Raw genomic sequence first — 14336 nt, forward strand, 5'->3', positions numbered from 1 at the left:
ACAAGAGACTTAAATACAGCCCTATCAGAATGGCTAAAATAAAAATTGTAGTAACAACAGCACATGCTGGTGAGGATGAAAAGAATCTAGATCACTCCTACATAGCTGGTGGGAATGTAAGATGGTACAGCCACTCTGGAAAAGAGTGTGGCAGTTTCTTAGGATACCAAACATGTGCTTACCATATGACACAACAAGTGCATTCAGAATTTATACTAGAGAAATGAAAATGTATGCTTATGCAAAAACCTGTATGCAATGTTCACAGCAGCTGTATTTGTAAAATAAAAAAACTAGAGAAAACCCACGTCTTTAGGAGGTTGATGGTTAAACTGTGGTATGTATATCCATACCATGAAATATCACTCAGCAATAAAAAAGTACAATCTATTGATACACACAATAACTTGGTGGATTGCAAGGATATTATATTGAATGCAAAAAGCCCATCTCAGAGGTTACATACTGTAGGATTCCATTTATATGGTATTCTTGAAATGACAAAAGTATAGAGATGGGAAAGAGACTGGTGGTTATAAGGACTGGACAGAGAGAGAGATCATGAGGGAGGGAGGTAGCTGTGGCTATACATGAAAGGGTAGCATGAAGAATTTTGGTGAAGGAACTGTTCTTGGTTGACTGTGGTGGTTACATACATAAATCTACACATGCATAAAATGACTTAAAACTATACATATCCATGCACACACACAAATGACTGCATGTGAAGCTGGTGAAGTCTGAAAAAGTTCAGTGGATTGTCCCAATGTCAATTTCCTGGTTGCAATATTGTACTAAAAGTCATACAAGCTATTACCACCACGGAAGCTAGGTGAAGGGCATATGAGAGCTCTCTGTATTTTCCTCCAACTGCATGTGAATCTGCAATTATTTAAAAAAAATTTTTTTAATAAAAGAAGGTTTTCAGATAGAAAACTTTAAAGTACTTGCATATATGACCTCTTTGTCTCTATTCTCAGAGGGAAATCTGGCATTAGGCATAGACATCTATTTCCGAAATCATTTTCTCTCAGGTTACAACATGGAGGGCATTGTTCTGCTGTTTCCCAGGAGCTTTACGACTCTTTCCAGCTCAAACGGTCTTTGATTCTATGAGTTGGTGTTACTTATTTGTTCACCAATTTTAACTTTGCCTTATGTTTCTATTGCAATAGTATCAAAATAACTAATATTGTAGATAGCAAAATTCATAATTTAAAACAATGGAGCAAATAAAACAGATCATGGGACTGTGGTGCTTGTAGAATATTACTCTGGAAGACACTAAATTTATCTATACCTTTTCCTAAACTAATCTTCTATGGTATGGTATAGAGATGAGTAGTCAGTGATATACCTATCCCTTTCTCATGTTTTAGGTGGAGACTAAAGACAATATCCAATTCCTTACTGATAAAGGAAATAGCTTAAATGTAAGCACTGTTATTAGTAAGGGAGATGTATGCATCTTTCCTATTAGGTCTGAAGCACATTTTCCTTCTTTAATGATCATTGGGAAGGCAGCCAATATAAAAGAGAGAAACAGAGAGAGAGAGAGAGAGAGAGAGAGCGCGAGAGCGAGCCTGACCAGGCAGTGGCGCAGTGGATAGAGCATCAGCCTGGGATGCTGAGGACCCAGGTTCGAAACCCTAAGGTCGCTGGTTTGAGAGCAGCCTCAGCAGCCTGAGCACAGGGTTGCCAGCTTGAGCATGGGATCATAGATATAGTCCCATGGTCACTAACTTGAGCCAAAGATCGCTGGCTTGAAGCCCAAGGTTGCTGGCTTGAGCAAGGGGATACTGGCTTGGCTGGAGTTCCCCGGTCAAGGCACATTTGAGAAGCAATCAGTGAATAACTAAAGTGCTACAACTACAAGATGATGCTTCTCATCTCTCTCCCTTTCTGCTTATCTCTGTCTCTGTATTTCCCATGCTTTAAAAAAAAAGAGTAAATGCTGTCTAAGTTAACTGCAAAAAAAAAAAATTAATGGTAAACAATTATAGCTAAGAGATAAGCCCCAGCCATACTGCTAAATTAAGTATTATAGATAATAATCCACATTGCAACCCTTACAAACATGCCCACTGAAAAGAATCAACTACAAATTTAAAGCTTCCCATTCATAGTTAGAAAGATCCCAGTTTGCAAATCAAAAAGTCTCAGTATTTTTAAGACTGGTTTCATTAAATTCTTAGAACCTATTAATATTTATGGTGACAGACATTTGTGTGGAAAAAGAAAATTTGTTCCACACTATTTAAAAATTAATAATTCTACTGCTCAACAAAAAATGATAATGAATGTAAAATAAGTCATTTAGGTCATTAATTATCAAGACTGTGTCTGATAGATTCCCACTTGAAGGAATAAGAAATATTTGGATTATAAATGCAAGTTCTCATGAACATTCCTTGTCAATGTTATTTCCCCAGAGTTATTAATAAATATTGCAGCATGTAACAATTTATCAAGTCAATTAAGTGATATGGTGCTCTAGATTTTTATAGATGTTATGTCAGAGAAGAAATAATTATAATAAATGAAAATAAATACAAAATAGTTTCTAATTGTTTTTCCAAAATTAATTCATACATTTTTAATTGAGACTTCTTAAAAAGAAATCACAATCTTGTAGTTTGTATTGAGTTGTCTATAATAATCAGGTACTACAGAGCAGAGAGGTAAAGGAATGAGCTTTGGTGAACAGTCCAATCAGACGAGGCATGCGTAAAAAGACCAAAACTTTTTCAGACTGTGTCTAGTAGATCAGAATGTCTAGAGAATGGGGGAGGGGTGCTCCTAGAGAGCTGGAGAAGGAAGCTGAAGAAGCATCTGGAGAAGGCAGCAGGAACCAGATCAGGAAGGATCTTAATGTTCTAAGTTAGGAAGTGTGGGGTTTGGCCCAAAGACAGTGGGAACCTCAGCTAGAGGATCTTCAGGAGCTGCTGCAGAAGACTACCTTGGCAGCAGCACTGGGGATGTGTTGGGAGGCAATGATGCTAAAAACTAGTTAAGAGGCTTTTGCAAAACTCCAGGAGATGAATTATGAGGGTCTCAATAAAGGCTGTCCATTCGAAGAGTAGGGGGAGATCCAAGAGTTATTTAGGAGGCAGACTGGATGGGACATGGTGATTTACTGAGTACAGAGAAAGAAGAAAGAGAAGAAGAAAAGGAGGAAGGAAAAGGTACCTTGAAGGTACTAATCTGGGCAACTGGCTGCGTGATGATCATGTTCCCTGGGCCAGGGAAGACAGGAAGAGGAGCAAGGGTGGGGGAGGTGACAGAGTATATAGGAAGAGCAGTTTTCAAATAGGATGTGCCTCTCAGCTTGTTTGTTACATGAGGACCGTAGGCAATGGTTTGAATAAATCCTACTTCCTGTTTTTGACAGCAAGTGACCTGTGATGTCCTGGCAGCACTGTCTGCTGTCATCATTCTTACCCTGGGCCAAGTTCACTTATTAATGTAGATGGCCGTCACAGCAGGCAGAGGGTGAGGCCAAAGGGAGAGGAAATGCTTCAAGAAAGGGAACCCAATTATTTACATGTCCATTTTCCCCAGGCATAGCCAATAGGGAATAGTAACATGAGGGCTGGGAGAACTCCAAGAGCTGGATCCTACCATTGGAAAGAGCCCTTTGTTTGAATCCTGTGGGCTCAGCAGGTTTGAGACATAAAGTGAGTTCAGTTTTCTAGAAGAGTTCCAAGTGGCCAACGTATTATTTGGAGGAGTTGGTAGAGATGGGCCACCAAAGGGGCCAGGTTTATAGATAAGAGCTGGAGGCTGGACTGGGGGAGCCAGGGAGAGGGACCAGGAATGAGTGGGGGAAGATGGTATTTGTCAAAAGGTGGTCCCAGCTATTCAGAATGCAGAGTCCAGAAGCAGCAGCTCTGACTGGGAACCCAGGACCTAGTCTGTGAGGAGCGGGGAGTAATGTATGTAGGACAAACTAGGTTAGTGAGTTATGCAGGTGTCTTCTGGTCATCGGTCATGCACGGGAAGTGGGCATCTGGGGTTTGAGATGGTCAGGCCAAAATATAAAAAAAGAGAAGGGGGGCAAGAGGTTAGGAGACTTATTGTATCTGTCTGGGGACAACAGAAAAGCTGTATCCAAAGGTCTGGGATTCTTGGATTTTCCACTTCTAAGCTCTTAAGAGGACCCTGGCACCACCAGGAAAGGTCTTTTGACATTATTTGGCTTCTGACTGCATTTCTCTCCTACCTCACATGCTCCCTCTCACTGTTAGCTGCCGCAACACCAAACAACTCTGGTTCTTGGAGTGCATCGTGCTATTTCAAGCCTCGCTTACACTGTTTTCTCTTCCTGGAAATAGGCTTCTATTGCTTTGTCTACCTGGAGACCTCTTCTCAACCTTCGAAACCAAGCTATGATCTCACCTACTCTGATCCTCGCAATGCCTTAGAATATTACCATTGTACTTATATATCGTATGGCGATTTATTAAAATGGAGGTCATTCCCCTAATGTTGGCACGTGGCAGGCCTGCAACAGATGTCTGATAAGTGAGTGAAAGGATGCCTCCTAATATGGGTCTAGTTCCCTGGTTGGCAAACGCGGCTCGCGAGCCACATGCAGCTCTTTGGCCCCTTGAGTGTGGCTCTTCCACAAAATACCACGTGCGGCGCTACCTTGATAAGGAATGTACCTACCTATATAGTTTAAGTTTAAAAAATTTGGCTCTCAAGAGAAATTTCAATCGTTGTACTGTCGATATTTGGCTCTGTTGACTAATGAGTGTGCTGACCAGTGGTCTAGTTCATTTTCTCTGGCTGAGCTGCTGACACCATAATAATACAGTCCCCTAATTTGTTTCTAGAGCCTCAGCAGGACCTCCTCATTTAGAGGACTATTAACAGTACAGATTCCCAATGTTTGGTGCTGGCAACAGCCCTGGGGTGACCTCATAGCCTCCTGGTCTCCAAACCCCCTCAGCCAGTACTACAGCTCAGTTCTGCAAAACAAGAGATGTGAGGGCAAGAGATGGTCCTGGCAGTGCCAACCACAGATTCACACTGAGAGCTGGCCCTTCAGAAGGTGACCTAAAGAGAGATGATTGCATGGCTCTCTTTCCCCCGTATGTATGTGTGTGTGTGTGTGCGCGTGCACAAGTGCAGGGAGACATTTAGCTCCAGTGGATTTCATGTTGTGGGAATGGGCATTTTCCTGGGGAGACATTTCACAGCTTCCATCAGTTTTGCAGAGATGTCATGACTATTAACTAGGAAGACTTACTATTCCAGAAACGTGCCTTTCTTGAGGCAGCTCTGTTCAGAGAACCAGCTACTGATTGGAGATCACAGAAGCCTTGGTCATAGTCACGGCAGATCATGGGAAGGACTCATCTTCCCTCAAGTGTGGTACTTACATACCCCCAGTCCACCCCCCAAAAGCCATTCTGAAGATAAACAGGTGTGCAACCCAAGGAAGTCCCATGGTCTGTGTCTTCTACAAGACCCAATGCAATCAGTGAGAAGAGTTGGCCTTATGATACCTCTACACTGGCCTTTATGTTCCTCAAAACAACAAATAATAATAATAGAAAAAAAGGCAAATCTCTAGGGTCTCACTCCAGATAAAAAGTTAGGTTTGACCTCATTCTGTAAGTCTTGGGCTCAAGAAACAGTAAATAAACAGACCAATCCCGTGCCACTGTTCTTTTACTTTCAACCTTTCCCTTTTCTGGCATAGAAGCCTAAAGTTTTGTAAGACAACAGAAAAAGGTTTGCATATAGAAGAGACAAGAAGTGTGTGCATGTGCGCGCGAGCGCCTGTGCGCACAAAACAGAAAGCAAATCTAAAACTAGAGAGGCTTGTACTCAACTTTAGGGAACTGAGAGTCAGTTTTCACTCACATCCTGTAAGGGTAGAAAAAGCACAGGAAAAGCTTTCTCTTAAAATGCACATTTTTTAAAAAAAGAAAAACATATATCACTCATATTTACTCAGATATCTGAATAGCTCAGCTGGACATTTTGTTCTGTTTGCTTAGTTTCCACTGTTTCCCCCCTCACTTCTGAAAAGATCATTGAAGAAAATCCTTACAGTGAATCTTTACATTTCAGTTGTTAAGAGCACATGCTTTGCACCCAGACAGATGCACCCAGAGATGGGCTCTGTCACTGATGTGCTAAGTAATGCTGGACAGATTTCTTAACTTCTTTCATTCAACTAAATTGTTCATCAACTAGAATAGCAGTTTGAAGTGTACTGACTTCAAATGGTTGTTGACAGAATGAAATTAAATGATGCATTAAAAATCTTAGACTAGCCTGGCACATTCTAAACTTTCACTAAATGGTAGCGAAAGAGTGGGGGCTGGCAAGTAGCATTTCTATCAGTGAAACAAACAATTCCAAGAACACGTCTTCGTGTGTTATCATACATGTTGAAACACGTAGAAAGAAACCCCCCCAGAAATAGTAGGGCTGTGTTTCTCAGTGAGAATTCCCCACCTAATACATTACATGGGGCGGTTAGCTGCATTACCCACCTTTAGGTGGGCCCGAGTCTGGCAGAGAAGGGTCCCCCCCTTTCTTGCATCAATGTGGGTCATCTGTTCAGGTGCTGGAAGGCACCCTTTTTTCCCAGTGACCAGGCCCTGTGAGTCTTATCTGCTCTTCCAGAAAGCCCTGGTCAGACCTCTCCCTGCACCAGCAGGCCTACTGCCCGCCTCCACTGTGCTCAACTTAGTTGAGAACCTAGATGGCTCTCCTAAGTTCATCTGGGCCAGGAAATGATTCTCCTGAGAATTTACTAATGAAACGATCACCATCCTTCAGAACCTATCAGAATAACATTTTCTTTTTTTTTCAAAATAACTTTTACTTTCTATAATTCACCATGTCAGCAAAATCTTCCCTGGGTTTTGGCCTTACACTCCCCCCCTGAGTATTGAAGGCTGGGGACTTCGGACTAGGAATCCCCTCTCACTTCTGGCAATCACTCTGGCTTAAGTTTGTCTAAAATGGTATTTGCTCTGTTAAGCCTCATTCCTGATCACCTTTTATTCAGATAACACAAAACACTCGCAGCAAAAGGCTTAACATGTGGTCTACATCCATCCTGGATTTCCAAGGATCCGCTTAGCAACCTCAGCAAGGGCATTTTCTCTAAACTTCTCTTCTCCATTTGAATCTTATTTTATCCAAGATTTCTTTGTGGCCTAATCACAGCTTTAAACCTAAATTTCTCTTCCCTCTGGTTTAACTACTTTCCCCAAAGGGGAAGACGAAAAGAAAAATAAATATTTTTTTCATTTCATCAAAAAAGCTACCTTAGCCTGACCAGGCAGTAGAGCAGTGGTTAGAGCATCGGACTGGGATGCAGAGGTCCCAGGTTCGAAACCCCGAGGTTGCTGGCTTGAGCACAGGCTCATCAGCTTGAGCACTGGTTCACCAGCTTGAGCGTGAGCTCACCAGCTTGAGCGCAGGGTTGCTAGCTTTAGCTAGGGGTCACTCGCTCTGCTCCCCAGTCAAGGTACATATGAGAAAGTGATCAATGAACAACAAAGGTGCCGCAGTGAAGAATTGATGCTTCTCATCTCTCTCCCTTTCTGTCTGTCCCTCTCTGTCACGACCTTAGCTTACTAGTAAGATAAACAGACACTCCAGATAATTCCCTCATCATCTACCAACTCCTTCAACATCAGGGAAGCATGGGTCAGCACCAGGGTTAGGACCAATGGAATGCCACGTGTCTGCTTTGGACATTTTTTTAAGAAGGTACAGTAACAAGAGACTTTACAAAGGAAATCAGAGCAACAACATTTCCTTACCCGACAGTCTCTTTGAAGCGTTTTCATGAGCGCGTTGTATGTTTCTGTATCAAAATACAACCCTTCGTACATGTCTTGCAGGAAATCTAAGTCCTTAAATGTGGGGTTGGATTTTTCTCTCTCTTTTCGGGATGCTCTTCGCTTATATGTTGAACCTTTCAAGTCATATGTAAAGTGCATCCGCATGGAGCATGGCAAGACATTGTTCATCACCACAATTCTGATATTAATGCCCCCTGACTGCATGCAGTACAGTCCATAAAATTTTGGCAAAAGAGTCCTTGGATTCTGGTTTAAATTCTAAAGAAAAAAAGAAAAAGAAAAAAAAAAGGTTAAAATCTCCTCTTTTTACAAAATAAGCTCCACTAAAGATGTATTTTTATCTAATATGATAATTTAAAAAATGAAATGCGATTATCTTTATTAAGGGCCATTGCTAAAAGTTAGCTATTCCTAATCTAGTTCTTCAATTGGCTTATTGCAATAGCAACTTTATCATTCTAAATTCAGGGCATTGAAAGTCGCCGAGTTAAAAATGGACAAAAAGTCCCAAATTAGCTCCAAGTAAAATGGGCAAAGAATTGATTAGTGTCATGTGTGACTATTCTCTAAGGTAGCTAAAGAGAAAATTAATTGCTGGGGTATGAGGAATGAACATTTTAAATTTTAATAGCTCTTGAAAAACTGTCTTCCAAAATGGCCAGACTGATTCACAAGCACATTTTGTAAGATTACATATTTTTTTATCAGTCTTACCAGGGCTGCATATCAAACTTCAAAATCTTTGTAAGCATGATTGGTGAAAAATGAAAACTTGTTTTTAATAATTTGAACAGCATTAATCAGTAGAGAAATTTAATGTAATTTTAGTCACATCAAAGGTAATTTTTTGCTATATCTCATTGCTCATTTTTCTAAAGGTCTTTGTCCTTGTTGTTTATCTTAATATAGTCTAGATATTTTTCTATTCTATATGGAGTACATATTTTATCTTAGTCTTTTAAATTATAAAAACAAAGAAAATATGCCTATTTTTCTCTACTTTAAAAGTAGGCAAGAAATGAAAAGACATACAAATATAATAAGAAGTCTTTGTGCTATGCTCAACCCTTCCCCTAATTCCCAACTTTTGAGGAAACTAGTATTCCCACTTTCTTTGTGTCATTCCAGAAATATTATATGTGCTTATCTTAATTTGTGCCTGGTATTTTTGTTATATATATAGATGATCCGTCTTCAATGTAGTAATATTTATGGACTCATTCTTGGCCTTTTTTGGCTTCTTGCTTAACAAAGTTTTTTATACCCCGAGGTCATAAATATCTTCTACTTTCTTCCAAATCTTTAATAGTTTTGGTCATTACATTAGATTTTTATACCATATGGAATTAATTTTGTGTGTGTGAAATATGTGAAACAGGAAATTTAATTTTTTTTTTCTTTAACGGGAAACCATTTATTGAATAGTCTGTCCTTTCCCAATTGAGCTGAAGTCCCTCCTAGGTCCTACAATAAGTTGTCAAAGCACATCAGGCTATTTTTGGATACTTTATTTGAATCCACTGATTTACTTGTCCACCACATCTTAAATATTAGAATAGTTTTATCGTTTTTAGAGCATGCCCACCGTTTTTCTTTAAAATGTTTTGTCCATTATTACCCCTTTTCCCTTCCACTGTTTAATTTTTTAAATGCTCTTAAAATAATGCTTGTTTTCACCTTTTTTTTTTAGGTGAGAGGAGGGGAGATAGTGAGGTAGACTCCCACATGAGCCCCGACTGGGGCTGATGCTCGGAACAACGGAGCTATCCTTAGCACCCAGGGTCAGGCTTGAACCAATTGAACCACTGGCTGTGGAAGGGAAAAATGGAGAGAAGGGGAAGAGAAGGTGATGAGGAGAAGCAGATGGTCACTTCTCCTGTTGTGCCTTGACTGGAAATCAAACCCGGGACTCAATATGCTGGGCTGTCACCCTATCCACTAAGTACCAGACAGGCCCTTGTTTTCACTTTCAAATGAATCAACTTGGTCAAGTTCTGGGAAAAATTATATTGGAATTAGAGTGGATTTATATGCTTATTTGGGGGTAATTGAAATCTTTATAATACTGAGTTCAGGAATGATGCATAGCTCTTTATTATTTCAGATCTTGTTTATGTCCTTCAATAAGATATTTTACTTTCCCATCATATTAATCTAATATATTACTTTTTATCAACTCAAGTAATTTAGAGTTATTACAAAATTTTGCAGGAATTATTGTTCATTTGCTACACTTACTATAAATTACTTTCCCAATCAGAATTATAGTATGTCTTCATTTATTTACCCTTATTTTCCTAATAATATTCCTTATAAATGATTTTCACTGTGAATGGGCTCTATTTTCTTCCCTTGTATTTTCCAACTCTATATGATCTACATCAGGGGTCCCCAAACTACGGCCCGCGGGCCGCATGTGGCCCCCTGAGGCCATTTATCCGGCCCTGCCGCACTTCCAGAAGGGGCACCTCTTTCATTGGTGGTCAGTGAGAGGAGCATAGTTCCCATTGAAATACTGGTCAGTTTGTTGATTTAAATTTACTTGTTCTTTATTTTAAATATTGTATTTGTTCCCGTTTTGTTTTTTTACTTTAAAATAAGGTATGTGCAGTGTGCATAGGGATTTGTTCATAGTTTTTTTTATAGTCCGGCCCTCCAACAGTCTGAGGGACAGTGAACTGGCCCCCTGTGTAAAAAGTTTGGGGACCCCTGATCTACATAATAGAATACAATGGTCTTATATCTGCTGGAGTCTCATCACCTAGAAACTACTGGCTTATTTTCTGAAGTTTTCTTCATTTAAAATTTTATCATTTGTGAACAGTATTTATACTTTTCAACTATTTCTATATCAAAAATTTATTGCTAAGAATTCTAGCAAAGGTATGGGAAAGGATCACCGATGTAGGTCATCCTTGGTTTTTTGTATTGTTTCCAGGAAAAGGGCTCTTGTTCTTCTAAATGAGATATGTGAACTCTTAGATATTGATAAAGGTATAATATATGTATTCACTTATTTACTTATTACATTAAAAGACTTCCCTGACAATTTTTAGGATTTTAATTAAGAGAAGAGATAGAATTTTGAGTGCCTTAGTTTTTCTTCAATGTCTATTTGGATAACTCTATGATGTTCCCATCTTTTTCTTGTTAATGAGATGAATTATATTGTTTGTCATACTAGCTTACGTGACTGGGATAAAACCAATTGTTCAGCTAAGTTTTAAAGTTCTACTGAATTTTAATTAATTTCATTTTAATAGCCATGTAATAGACTAGTCTATCTAGAACTACAGAAGAACTATAGACATTTAAGATTTATTCAGAGGTTAGCAAATAATGAAATGTTTGTTTGATTCCAATTTTAGATTCCTTTAAAACATGTGTATGAATAGAAAATATCTGAAATGATATATGCTAAATTATACCAAATATTAGTAATATATATCCTGTGAAAGGAACTACAGATGGTAGCAACCTTTTTCCTTCTCTGTATTTTCAATATTCTCTAACAGAAAATAGACAATTTGTTCTGAAAATAAAAACTACTTGTTTAGGATCATAACTTTTTAAAATCTGTGCACTCTCCCTGGCCGGTTGGCTCAGTGGTAGAGAGTCGGCCTGGCGTGCAAGAGTCCCGGGTTCGATTCCCGACCAGGGCACACAGGAGAAGCGCCCATCTGCTTCTCCACCCCTCCCCCTCTCCTTCCTCTCTGTCTCTCTCTTCCCCTCCCGCAGCCAAGGCTCCACTGGAGCAAAGTTGGCCCCGGCACTGAGGACTGCTGCTCTATGGCCTCTGCCTCAGGCGCTAGAATGGCTCTGGTTGCGACAGAGCAATGTCCCAGATGGGCAGAGCATCGCCCCCTGGTGGGCATGCCGGGTGGATCCCGGTCAGGCGCATGCGGGAGTCTGTCTGACTGCCTCCCCGTTTCCAACTTCAGAAAAATACATAAAAAGAAAAAAAAATCTGTGCACTCTGTCATTTCTGATTTTTAGTTAAATGTTTGATTCTTACATTTATATGTGGGACTGATTTACAGCATTTCATGTTGTCTCTAGCAGATTTTGGAATTAAATAATCTTTTACATATAAATGAGCTGTGTAGCATCTCATCAATTTGTTTTAAAACAAAGATGATAGTTATCACCTCTCATAGTAAGTGAAAAGCAGAACTGGGGCTTCTGAAATCTAAACTTCCTGTAGCCATTCCAATCACAAATAACAATTGTTATGAATGTACAAAGAAATGCGAGGTATAAAAATGACAAAATTATTCGCCTGAAACCTATATACTCTTATTGACCAATGTCACTCCATTAAATTTAATTTCTAAACAAAATTTTTAAAAATCTTGACAACAAATTTGTCAGTTAAAAAAAGGAAAATGACAAGATTACTTAGGAAAAATATTTATTTACTTACTTATTTTTATTAAGTGAGAGGCAGGGAGGTAGAGACAGACTCCCGCATACACCCCAGTTGGGATCCACCCAGCAAACCCCCTACCAGGTGATGTTCTATCTGTCTGGACTGCTGTTCTGTTGCTTGCCAACTGAGCTATTTTAGCGCATGAGGTGAGGCCATGGCACCATCCTCACAGCCTGGGGCCAACTTTACTGGAAGCATTTGAGCCATGGCTGTGGGAAGGAAAGAGAGAGAGAAAAGAGGGGGAGGGGTGGAGAAGCAAATGGTCGCGTCTCCTGTGTGACCTGACCAGGAATCAGACCTGGGACTTCCATACGCCAGGCTGACATTGTATTACTAAGCCAACTGCCCAGGGAAGAAAAGTTATTTATTTTATTATTTTATTTTAGGAGAGGAGGGGAGGCAGAGAGACAGACTCCTGCATGTGCCCCGACCAGGATCCACCTGACAAACCCACTAGGGGTCGATGCTCTGTCCATCTGGGGCCATTGCTCTGTTGCAATCAGAGGCATTTTTTAGCGCCTGAGGTGAGGCCATGGAGCCATCCTTAGTGTCTAAAGCCAGTTCACTCGAGCCAATCCAGCCATGGCTATGGGAGGGGAAGAGAGAGAGAAAGAAAGACAGAGAGAGAGAGAGAAAAGGGAGAGGGGTGGCAGATGGTTGCTGCTCCTGTGTGCCCTGACTGGGAATCGAACCCAGGAATTCCACACGCTGGGCTGACGCTCTACCACTGAGCCAATAAGCCAGGGCCGAAAAGTATACATTTTTGAAAAACTTGGGCTAAATGTCTAGTAAATTCACCTAGACTAAATTACTGTTTGTCTCTTCCATTACTTGGAAGGTGATTTTCATGTCATCATGTTTAACCTATGAAATCCTAAATTCTGAGGCATAGTAGTTATGCCTGAATACATTCTGGTGTATAGTGCAGGGGTTGAAGATACAGTCTTTTGCAACTCCAGCACTTATAGTTCAATCCCAGATCACCAGCTGAATAACCCCTGGTAACGTATTCCATTTATCTTTGTCTTAAACACTCATCTACAAAACGGCAATGACTCAGGTATCCAAGATTTCCATGAGGATTAATGCATGCAAAGCTCTTACAGCTGTGCTTAATACAGAGTTCAGTGTTCAGTGAATATTAACCACTCATATTAATTACTGTGCACTGGGTGCAAAGAGCTTTGCAATAAATGCATCACTTCCTTTATCTTACATCCTGTATCTTTTTAAATTACGGTATTATTATCACAGCCACCACATAAAATAGGTGTTCCCCAGCTTTTAAAGACTGAGGTAACTAAGGCTGAGAGGTTACCTTGCTTACTCATGGTTACACAGTTAGTTGATCGCTGAGCTGGGATTTGAACCCAGGACTAAGTGAGTCAACAGCAATACTCGACTACTACTCAGTCCTATTTTGCTTTTAAAGATCTGGTCAACAAATGTCACAGTATAGTCTAAATGCAAAAAAAAAAAAAAAAAAAAAAAAAAGTTCGCCAAAGAGAAAGAAACATGCCAAAAGAGCCCCTGAAAAAGAACACAGAAGAATTTTGAAGTAATTAAATCTCAAGTAGAAGCTTTAATTCTGTGCAGTTACTTACCATGTAATAGCCTGGCAGCAGCTTCTGAAGGAACTCTGCTTCTTTATGCTGAACTGTTTTGATAATAAATTCATCATCACTGGTCACAAAAAACAAGGACCCACTGGCTCCTGGGTTGGACAGCTCTATTAGAGGTGCATTGCAGAGGGAATACTAGAAGAGTAAATAAATAGACATTTAAAGATATAGTTGATGTATATGGTGCTTCCAAGGAGGGAAATCACACAGCATTACCTATCTTGGCCATTCTGAAACAGGAAGCACTTTCCATGAGCTTTCCAAATAGGCTCCAGGTAGAGTAAGAAGGCTCTTTGTGAGATTTTGAAAACTTTAATTGATCCATTTATCTTAATAATACGTACTGTGATGGGACATAGACACGCCCCTTCCTGTTCCAGTGTATATGACAGACTCATAAATCATCATGTGTGCTCAATGAGATTACTAAAACAGTAGTGATGTCTA

The 14336-nt window shown here is 40.0% G+C and overlaps 1 protein-coding gene across 2 annotated transcripts in view; it reads right to left on the reverse strand.

Annotated features, from left to right (window-relative positions):
- PIP5K1B (phosphatidylinositol-4-phosphate 5-kinase type 1 beta) overlaps positions 1-14336 on the reverse strand; it is a 387055-nt gene that overhangs the window by 152214 nt on the left and 220505 nt on the right. For both annotated transcript variants that reach the window (XM_066257135.1, XM_066257136.1), the window contains exons 6-7: positions 13872-14024; positions 7797-8096 (exon numbers count right to left, since the gene is read on the reverse strand). In XM_066257135.1, coding sequence (XP_066113232.1) covers positions 7797-8096; positions 13872-14024 — 453 coding nt within the window. The remainder of the gene's footprint in view (positions 1-7796; positions 8097-13871; positions 14025-14336) is intronic.

The sequence above is a fragment of the Saccopteryx bilineata genome, chromosome 2, assembly GCF_036850765.1.
Source record: "Saccopteryx bilineata isolate mSacBil1 chromosome 2, mSacBil1_pri_phased_curated, whole genome shotgun sequence".
In the NCBI taxonomy this organism is placed as follows: domain Eukaryota; kingdom Metazoa; phylum Chordata; class Mammalia; order Chiroptera; family Emballonuridae; genus Saccopteryx; species Saccopteryx bilineata.